The sequence below is a fragment of the Coffea eugenioides genome, chromosome 2 (assembly GCF_003713205.1).
Source record: "Coffea eugenioides isolate CCC68of chromosome 2, Ceug_1.0, whole genome shotgun sequence".
Lineage (NCBI taxonomy): Eukaryota > Viridiplantae > Streptophyta > Magnoliopsida > Gentianales > Rubiaceae > Coffea > Coffea eugenioides.
Genome location: NC_040036.1, coordinates 53,320,904 through 53,331,240, shown reverse-complemented (window position 1 = coordinate 53,331,240; position 10,337 = coordinate 53,320,904). Strand labels below are relative to the sequence as shown.

At 33.3% G+C, this 10,337-nt stretch overlaps 2 protein-coding genes across 2 annotated transcripts; both read right to left on the bottom strand.

The window, feature by feature from the left end:
- Nucleotides 1–252: 252 nt before the first annotated feature.
- On the bottom strand, nt 253–1,081 carry LOC113759886 (elongation factor 1-beta 2-like). The gene is made up of 2 exons (XM_027302464.1): nt 1,004–1,081; nt 253–657 (listed from the first exon to the last, which is right to left on the bottom strand). The coding sequence occupies exons 1-2, from the start codon at nt 1,079–1,081 to the stop codon at nt 253–255; spliced, it is 483 nt and encodes a 160-aa protein (XP_027158265.1).
- A 69-nt stretch (nt 1,082–1,150) lies between these two features.
- Nucleotides 1,151–9,912, bottom strand: LOC113759885 (CO(2)-response secreted protease-like). The gene is made up of 7 exons (XM_027302462.1): nt 9,884–9,912; nt 8,863–9,403; nt 7,803–7,903; nt 6,391–6,633; nt 2,843–2,957; nt 2,517–2,730; nt 1,151–1,729 (listed from the first exon to the last, which is right to left on the bottom strand). The coding sequence occupies exons 1-7, from the start codon at nt 9,910–9,912 to the stop codon at nt 1,179–1,181; spliced, it is 1,794 nt and encodes a 597-aa protein (XP_027158263.1). The 3' UTR covers nt 1,151–1,178.
- Between the last annotated feature and the right edge of the window lie 425 nt (nt 9,913–10,337).

Sequence of the window (10,337 nt, the reverse complement as noted above, 5' to 3'; positions counted from 1 at the left end):
CTAACCCGAATCAGAAATAAAAATAAATAAATAAATATTAAAACAATTATCTAAACACTAATTGTACACAATTATTAGTGCACTAAGGGTAACAGTACATAATTGAAAGCTTTGAAGCCTTCAATTTCCCTTGGATTCGGTATCAATTGCACTAACGGTACATAATTGAAGCCTTCAATTTTCTTTGGATTCAATATCAACTCCTCACTCACGGACCTCACCTAACACTAAATCTTTCTTCCCTTTTTCTTCTCAACAGCAAATGCAGCCGAGCTTCTTCATGTCTGTCTCATCATCCCAAGGTTTACTATCCATAAGAACGGATGATTTTCCACTCTTTTTCTTCTTGGTGGATGCTTTGGCAGCCTCCCTCTGTTCTACTGCCTTCTTTTCCTCCTCTGTTTCATCACCAAAGAGATCAAGGTCATCATCATCTTCTGCTGCTGGTGCTTCCTTGGCCACCACAGCTAGAGCAGCTTCTGCTGCAACACCTTGGCCAATTCTCACTCCAACAGCTTTTCCAGGAAAGCTTGGGGCAAGTTTTGAGGAGACGGAATGGTACCATTGGCTAGCATTGGGATACAAATCAGCACTAGGCTGCTCCAAAACTGAAGCCTGCGGAATCGGGAGAGAGACGGCCCGGCTAATGGCCCTTGACTGCAAAGGGGCAAGCTCAACTGTCCGAACCTAAATTTCAGGTCATTTCGGGTCAATCCACTTGACCCGCCAACCTGTAATTTCCAGGTTCAGGTCAGCATACCTGACCCGTCACAGGTTGACGGGTCGAGTTCGGGTCGACAAATTTTTTGACGGGACAGGTCAAGACCCGACCCGTTAACCTGATTTGGACTCGATTGCCACCCCTACCTATTAGTTGAATAAGTTTGTTTTGAGTATTTGAAGTGGTAATATTTTTGCTTTCAATTTGAGGGAACAAATTATTCTTATTAGAGTCTTTTCTTCTTCAATGATTCTATATATACATGAAAAACAAGAAGCAAACACTAAGATTTTTTAGTTCATATGTTTGAAAAGACGGATAATTAGGTATAGACAAACAAGTTGCTCTAATAGGGCGCATTATTTTTTCCACATATCTGGTTGGGAGAAGACATATAGAAGTTAGCCTTGAGGAAAAAAGTTCTTCAATTATTATCATGCAAAATTTGCATGTTGCTTTATACTACATTTACCACAAATGTAATGTGAACTGTATGCGAGCCATCAAATAATAGTATAGCCCCATAATTGTAACCCTTTGAGGCATATTTGCTGTTAAATGAGACTTTGAGAAGTAATTTCTTCACACTTGTTGTAAAACTAAGTTTCTTTGGAATCACCTTGACCGTCAGACCAGGTGGAGCTCGTAACGAAGAGAAAAATGTAGCATTTGGTGGACCAACATTAGTCACAATTCTTTTGACTCTTTTTGCACCTTGGGATCTGTCAAGTTCGCCAATTGATATGGAAGGATAATTGACGTTGGAGATAAGTTCTTTGGCAGAGTTTCTTGGGCAGCTGAAATTTCTATTTGACATTGATCTTATAGCTTTTTCTTTATAGCCATAGTAACAAAGGAACCGCAAATAATCTTTGGTAGTGGTCTCAAATACTAAACCAGGATGAAGAGCTCCAAGAGGGCTGATTTCCCCAACCCCCATTTCATGAGGATTTCCATTGTAATTTGAAGTATTTGTGATTGGTTTTCCCAAGTTGTTAGATGTAGTAGCTGCAATAAGAAAAATAAGTTAAAACTTTTGTTGAGCTGATAAAGAAAAAGTTACAATTCACGGCATGTAGACCAAAGTGACAGCAAAAAATTCGAAGGTTTCTTCCGTTTTCACCCTAAAACCATGACATGATAACATTTTTCCTTTGTCACTATTTTTAGGCATAATGCTCAAATGCTTTTATATTCTAGTGCTTTATTAATATTATAAATTAACTTAACCAAACTAAAACGATATTATTTGAATAATTAAGTCAATATTCAAGACACAATGCAAACGCATGAACAAGATGACGGACGATTAAAATTTTCGTTGGAACCTCAAAATTGTTTATTAGTATTTTATATGTCTTTTCATAGACGTGCATGAAACAATTGAAAGTACTCCAATATTGTGATAGACGATATTCCAAACCGATGGAATGCATAAACTAATTAAAACTAGTGTATTTTGTGTGGACAAATTTTGATCAATTCATTTTGCTAAACTTAGACACAATACATAAAGATCATGTATTATTTTATTTGTATTTGAAACTCTTTTTGGAGTGCATAATGCATCCTATAAATTTTTATGTACAACAAGGCAAAATGAGAAGAATATAAGAAACAAAAAATATTAATAAGTATCATTTTTTTCTATGTCAGTGTTATGTTTGTCCTCTTGCAACTTATTTTATTTATCTTTCTTCTAGACCAATGTTCCTCCCAAATATGGTACAAGTATTCAAAACAATGCATGATAATATTAATGGACGACTTTTTTTTTTTTTTTGGGTCATTATACCTGTAGTCATCAGAGCAGATTTGATCATTGAATAGCTCCAATTTGGGTGAATAGATTTAACAAATGCCATAGCCCCAGTAACATGTGGACAAGCCATTGATGTTCCAGATCTTATGCCAAACGACGATGGCTTCATTCCAGGAAGAAGGTCACCCATATTACTTTTTGGAATCATTGCTGCTAAAATTGCCACCCCTGGAGCTACAATATCAGGCTACAAATATACGTTTTCAAATTTTAATGTTAGTTTAAAAATGAACCAATAGTGATGTTGAAATTAAATGCTTGAATCAAACTTAAATTTGTACTTTTATGTGTTATATAACCTTAAGAATGTCTTCTGTCAGTGATCCAGGACCTCTTGAAGAGAAATCTGCAATAATTGGAGCTGGCTTAAAATTTGGAACTTCAAATGTTGGAAGTATCGTTGCTGTTGGATTCCTGTTTTAGAGAAAATTACTTGTGACCATCCAAATTACTTGCAGAATGACTAGGTTCTAATTATGTGGTAAGCATGGTCATTCTTCTATTGAATGTTTCTCAAATGTAGATTGGGTAGGTTCTAGATTGATCAAGATCTATGAGTGGAATAGCGCTAATGAGACTTGATCTTTTCCTCCATTTTGTTCTACCTTGACATCTTCTTCTTTTTTTTAATCCTTTTTTCTTCTATATTTTTCCACACCCTTAATTTTTATTGTAAGTACTAAATTGCGAAACTTTTCATCAAATTGACATCTTTGATATAAAATGCAATGCGATGTGTGTTGTATTGGCCCGTTGAGATGTTATTCATTCTTGAGGTACTACAATGCATACTTTACATAAAGAAGTTAAATGGCTCGTGTAACTCCTGTAATATATGTATTTTTCCTTTCCAGTGTTTACTTCCGAGTAGAGCTGGCAATTATACCCAAAACCCAACAATCCACCCACTAATTTAAGAGGTTGGGTTGGGTAAGTTGGGTATTGGGTAAATTTTGGGTTGGGTAATAAAAATCCATATATATTTTGGGCGGTTTGGGTATTTGTGTTGGGCACCTATTACCCAACTTTTCCCTCTTTGTATGTTTTTTATGCAAGTATAACTCATCCTGTTGACACATGGAAAAAGACATTCTTGTGTACAAAACTGTTACCACCACCCCCCCCCCAAAAAAAACCCCGGGGCAAAAAAAAAAAGTGTTAATTTTTGGAGTAAGTTCCCTGTATTTTGGTTGGACTTTTTGATGGTTTAGTAAAGGGGTTAGCAATTATCATTTAAACGTAATTTGACCTCTGCTATTGTAGAGCAAGAATCATCAGCCTATGACTAGTTGACCGAGAGTCGTCCCTATGGCAAATATATATCAATAAACATTTCTGAGACAAGTGTTGTAAAAATTCGTTTATGGAGCGATTAAATATTGAAGTAATAGCCAAATTTTTGTTAATCCTTTCACTAAAGATTTTTATGCTAAATGTTGAAATTATAAAGATATGGTTTATTGAAAGCTAATTATTTGACAAGAGATTCTTTGTTATAATTTTTTCCGTTACACTCGTTACATTATTTAGTTGATTGACATGTGTCCCATGCAATAATAAATAAGAATTTGAGTTTTAAAATATCTCTTAGTTTGGACCAAAGCTATACCCAGTTTGAAAATCCTTACTTGTATAAAAAATAGAGAGTTCATCCAAGTAGTTTAAATAGTTAGTATGTGTGTGTATTTGTGAAAGTATATTAGTGTGTATTGTAATGTGTTTGTATGTGTAAAAATAACATATTTCAAAATAGCTTAAGAAGTGAGTATATTTTTGTGTCTATGAGTGTTTTAGTGTGTAAAATTATGTGTATCTATGTGAAAATGTGTTTATGTGTGTGAATTTTTTTTTTTTGTATGTAAAAATGTATTTGAGAGAGTTTATGTATCAAAATCTATTAATTAATATATTGGGTCATGGGTTTGAGATGACCCAATATGACCCAACCCAAAATTAACCCACTCTAAAATTGGGCGGGTTGGGTGTAACCCATTTAAATGAAAACCCAACATTAACCCACCCAAAATCCGCCCAACCCGCCCAATTACCAGGTATACTTCCGAGTTTTACAATATATAGAGGAATTTTAAAAAGTTGATCATATATAGGTCCATCTTGCAAATATTAAAAGAAGGTTAGTGTAAATGTGAGATCTTAACCCAGGACTTCTCGCTTCCATTCCCTCCTTACGTACCATCCAATCCATCCCTCCTAAATTAAATAATCATTGATAATAAGCAATACATATACTTTATCTACCTTGTGAATAAGCTATTATGATTTGTGAAGCAAGCCACTTACTATGAGTAAGTATCTAAAAGTTTTAATTACATGCCTTTAGGTAACCATGGGCATAAGTTGCAATTAAAAATAATGAGACAATAGGATAAAAACAAGAAAAAAATACTAAATTTAAAGATTGGTTAAATCTAATGTAATTACCAATTTAAATAATAAAATCAATGCTTAAAAAATGTTGCACGTAACAATGAAAAACTAAAAGCATAAATGCTATATCAAGTAATTTTTTCTTCCAAAAATTATATTTACATTGAAAGAATAAACTTGCTTTCGTTTAATACTCTTCCACTTTTTCCCACCTTCTAATAAAAGTCAATTGACGTCATCATATAATTTGAAATTTGCTCATGGAAACTATTCATAGAATGTCATTCAAACAAAACTTAAATAAATGTTAGTAGTATACTATTTTAGAAAGAAGTATTTTCTAATTAATAAGAGATTACAATACGTAGTTGCACTACTTTTTTAATTAATAGTTAAAATATGTGTGCATGGGTCTATGTAGGTTTGGATTTTAAGTCTGAATTATTGAAAACAAAACTCTACTCTGATCCATAAAGAACTCTTAAAGGGTCTTTGTCTGGTTAGGTGTGATTAGTTTGAAAAAAATTAGATTAAGACTCATTGAAATAATGATGGATCTAGTTTGGATTTGACCCACTATGTAACAGTTAAACTAAAATTATTGTACAAGTATATTGTTTATATAAATTATGGAATACTTGTATAAATTTTAATCTTAGTAAACTTGTGTGTCAATTTTCATTCCACAAAATAAATGGAGTCTTTTGGAATTTAACCAAAAAACATTTTATTCATAAAAGATGGACAAGTTATTCCAAAAGCATTTAGTTAAATGCATATTTTACATTTTAAAGAAATATAGATTCAATTAAACAACGAATCCACATATCAAATGAAAAATGAAAACATGATGAAATTACATAAATTATGTTAAATAGTCAAAATGTTTACAAGGTGTAAGTTTTGATGTATACATATATACTTAGCTATGTAGAGTTAAGATTATTGAGAAAAAATGAAATTGCAACTTATGATGAAGTAAAGAAGAAGGACCGGGAACGACTAGTTAATTGCTGGCAACTTGCATTAGCAATCGGCTGTAATACAAATATTGGTCTTAAAGAGATAAATTGACTGAATTTCAAAATTTTGTATCAATTATATTACTGGTAATGAATCAGCCAGTTCACCTTAATCTATTTGGTTCTACGGTTTAATAAATAAATTGCCCAGCCTTTTTTGAATCTCCCTTAAATAGAACGGTTTCCTAAGCTTTAGCAAGTTTGAGGACAAGAAAGCAAACTGATGGATGATTTAACCCATCCGGTCATTCTATTAGATTTAAATTTAAAAATGTATACTAGATAATTTTTTCTAACAGGGGAGAGGTGGAGGTGAAATTTAAGAAGTAAGAAAGGAATAGCCACTCAACAAAGCCTTCTCGGCAAAATTGAAAAGCTACTCTTGAATTAAAATAAATGACTTCACATGGATTTAGAGAGGAAAGTGTTACTCTTACTTGGTCGAATTTAGATAGTTGAGAATTGGAGATCCTGACTGCTTCCCAACTTCTGTAAATGGAAATATGCCGGAATCAAGTAGTGAACTTCTTTTTTCCTCATCAATTAATATCAAACCCTTAGCTTTTGCATCTTCTACTACCAGCTTCTTGATCATCCTTGATATTGTTGGGTTATCATTCAAACAAATCACTATTTTTCCAGCAACTTTTTTGCTATCTAACGACCCTGGAGCACAATTCCTGCATAGCATAAGAAATATTAACTGTACATGAAACAAAAGTGTTGTACGAGAAGTGCAGACATAGTTGCAATCCAGAAAAATTCAGGAGATACACTTTTACTATTATTCGTTTATTAAACAATTACATGAGTTGGAAGAAGAGAAACAAACTTTTGCATGAATTCACACAAGTTTGGCTATGTAGAGATGGATTATCGGACCCGTAAACTCTTTCTTTGCTAAAAGAAACGGAGAAATGCAGATTTAATTCTAATATTTTGTCTGCCTGTGTATTATATTAGTCCCTAATGTTTCAATCAAGTCAAATGTGGTTTCTAAGTTTCTAAGTTTAGATAGATTTATGACAATTGATGAAAATTCAACAATTCATAACTTTCATAGTCGAATTTCCATTAGTTAACAGTTTTAACTTTACACTTTTAGTCCCTAGTAATTTTTAATCATTATAATCCCTTAAATTCCAAATATTGATGTTGAGGATTTTAGAATGAAATTATAATACTATATGCAAATTAAGTTGATCATTCAACAATAGGGACGAGTTTCGCATGCAGGCCAAATATTGGGGAGAAAAACAACATTCTCCCTAAAAGAAAAGTTGAATGGCTTTACAAGTAGTTAAATAACTGTGTAATGTTTCTTCTATTGATTATACTAACAATTCCATTTTAGTTCATTAAGACAAAATGACAAGATAAACAAGTTCAAACGGAGGGAACCTTAATTGCTAGGGATAATTTGTCCATAAAAGTTAAGGGCCTAAATGCACCAAAAATTGCTTTATTAAAACAAAAATGAAAGCAAAAGAGTGTCAGGATAAGTTCTATTCTAGTTATACAATTCCTAACGCAGCGTACAGGCTCATCAAACAGTCCCCACTCACACTAATTGTACTTGTTTTTCACACAGTTTTCAACCGCTGCTCTTCCAAAAAAGGAAAAAGAAAAAATTCAACAATGGTCTAATTCGAACTTTAGTTGTTCCTTGGCAATTTTGGGCTTATTTATGTTTAAGCATTTTAAGAAGTCAAGATTCATACAGGTTCAGATCCCCGTCTCTGCTTCTAAAGTTCCACCCATCCTCACTGGAAAATTTTTTTTTTTTTAAAAAGTCAACATGTCATACGATGGACAAATAGAAAAGTTGTATTAGAAAACCAAGGATTACCTTGCATCTGATGGAGAGACAAAACGAGCTGCAACATTTTCTCCAAATGCAAGAGGATAAGCTTTTGATGAGTTCAGAGGCGAGAAATTAATTGCAGTCCCCTATTTTACATTGTTTGGAACAACAAAGATAAAATTCTAGATTTTGTGAAAGCAGACTCAATTGTAAATCTATAAGCATATAGTCATATACGCAACATGTGTTGCAGCAGCCAAATACATTCACAGGCACAATCAATATAATTTAATTGTGTCAAATTCCAATGTGATACTTTAGTCTAAACACGATGACAAATAACCAAATCTCATCTTAGTATTTCCAGATAGGAAATTAAACAGTATAAAACATAAACCTTTAAAATGAGTAAATCGCTAAACTCGGTGGAAGTCCAGCCTTATATTCGAATATGGGTGGACACCCATTAAGAGAGGTCTCAAGGGTTGATTTTTACTAATAGTGAAACTAATTTAGAGATGTGTTTAAATGCTGGATTGTAATAAATGTCATATGTGATGCATTAAATTGATAAGTTAGCATAATCTAAGTGTACTAACAAGTGTCCTCAACACTGGCTAGAAAAATCCTTCAAATATAATTTGTAGCATATTGCATCACATATTGCTTAATTGTTAATATTCAAAGTAAACATGTAAACAAAAAGAAACAAAGTAAACAAGTAATTAATAACTTCATTTAAGCATTTTGGACTTGTAATTTATATTCAAAAGTTATGTCCCAGAATTAGACTTGATTTATGGCTCTAGTAAATAAACCAAAATTTCAGATTTTCCTGGACATTGTAGACTTGGTATATGAAATAACGAAGAAACCATTCCAGACTGGTAAGTATGACAAACATAACATTAAACACGAAGTGAATTATACTCCTAATTGATGTGGTAGTCTTTATTTGAACCTTAATCGAGTAGCTAAGAATGAGGTCTCGGGATTTAGAGATCCTACATCCTAATCCCTCTTCCCCCTTCTCGCAGTTTAAATTCCATCCCTTCCCTATTAGGAAAAAAGAAAAGACAGCACAAATTTCTTAATTTATAAATACCTGATAGGATCTTTTGTTTCCAAGAATCACAATGGACTGCAAATCACGGTCGACAGTGGATGCTGCCACAGTGAACAGCCATGGAGCTGAATTAACAACGGTATAAGGTTCAGGCCCTTCATTTCCAGCTGAGCATATGACCATTACTCCTTTCTCTGCAGCATGGAAAGCTCCAATGGCTATTGGATCACTCAGAAAATCAGGCTGAAAAACTGAACTCTGACCGATCGAAATTGATATGATGTCCACCCCATCACTGAGGGCATCTTCGATTGCTTTGAGGATGGTGGAACCGCTGCAACCATCTGTTGAGCAGGCCTTGTATGCAGCTATTCTAGCCGAGGGTACTCCACCCTTTGCTTTGCCCCTTGCAAGGCCATAATAACTGGCATTAGCAACTGCTGTTCCAGCTACTATTGATGCAGTGTGAGTCCCGTGGCCTACTGCATCTCTTGGTGAGCCTTGACGCTTATTTGGTTTATTACCAAGAGGTTTGGTAGAAAGATCAAAATCGTCATAGAATCTGGCGCCTATTATTTTCCTAAAACATGTGTGATGACCAGAAGTTAGATTACAAGAAGGATATGACCCTAGCTATAGTGAATTGCACCTTCAACACCAATTAGATCCCAAATTCAGGGGTAAAAAAGCCAGGTAGAATTGGTTTTATCACTTGCTATAAGCCTCTATCCAATATTCTTTCAAAGTTTTTAAATATTCACATAACCCTTTGTAGTTCTATATAAAGTGAAAATTTGATGGAAATAGTCTCCAAAACAGCATTAATTAAAATGCTCGTATTACCCTGACGTAAGCGCTAATTTAAGACCTCCCACTTAAAAAAAATGAAAAAGAAAAAAACACTTACTTAAATGGAAGTTTAATTACCTCTTTGTTTGAAACCATAGGGGGATTCAATAGGAGAATATGTTGATAAATATAAAATTACGAATGGGTTAAGTGAATATTTATTTAAAATAATAGATGAATTTAGTGGATATTTTAATGTCATCACACGCACTTTTGGAGCGTGTCTCGATCAATCACCATAGCCAGAGATGCTTTCCATCTATTTTCTATTTTACATAAAATCATAGCGAGATTATGTGAATATTTTAAAACATCAAAGAGCCATGTGGTATTATACAAAAATAAGGGAGTAATGAGTCATTTACAGTGCTATTTTGTCTTTAGTCTTGTAAATTTGGTTCAAAATTCTCATGCTAGAGCCAGGAACAGTAACTTCCACTCCCCCCTTAAGATTTGACTAAAGTCTATACTCATACTTTACGTTTAAATATAAGGCATATTATCTAATTTTAATTGCTTTGGCTATATATATGCATATGTATGTATGTATGTATGTATGTATGTACATATTTGAATGAAGAAAATAAGAATACAATCTTTTTGTCAAGTTATATAAACTAAAAGGATGATGAAATTACTTTGCCGAATACAGAGTTTAATAATAC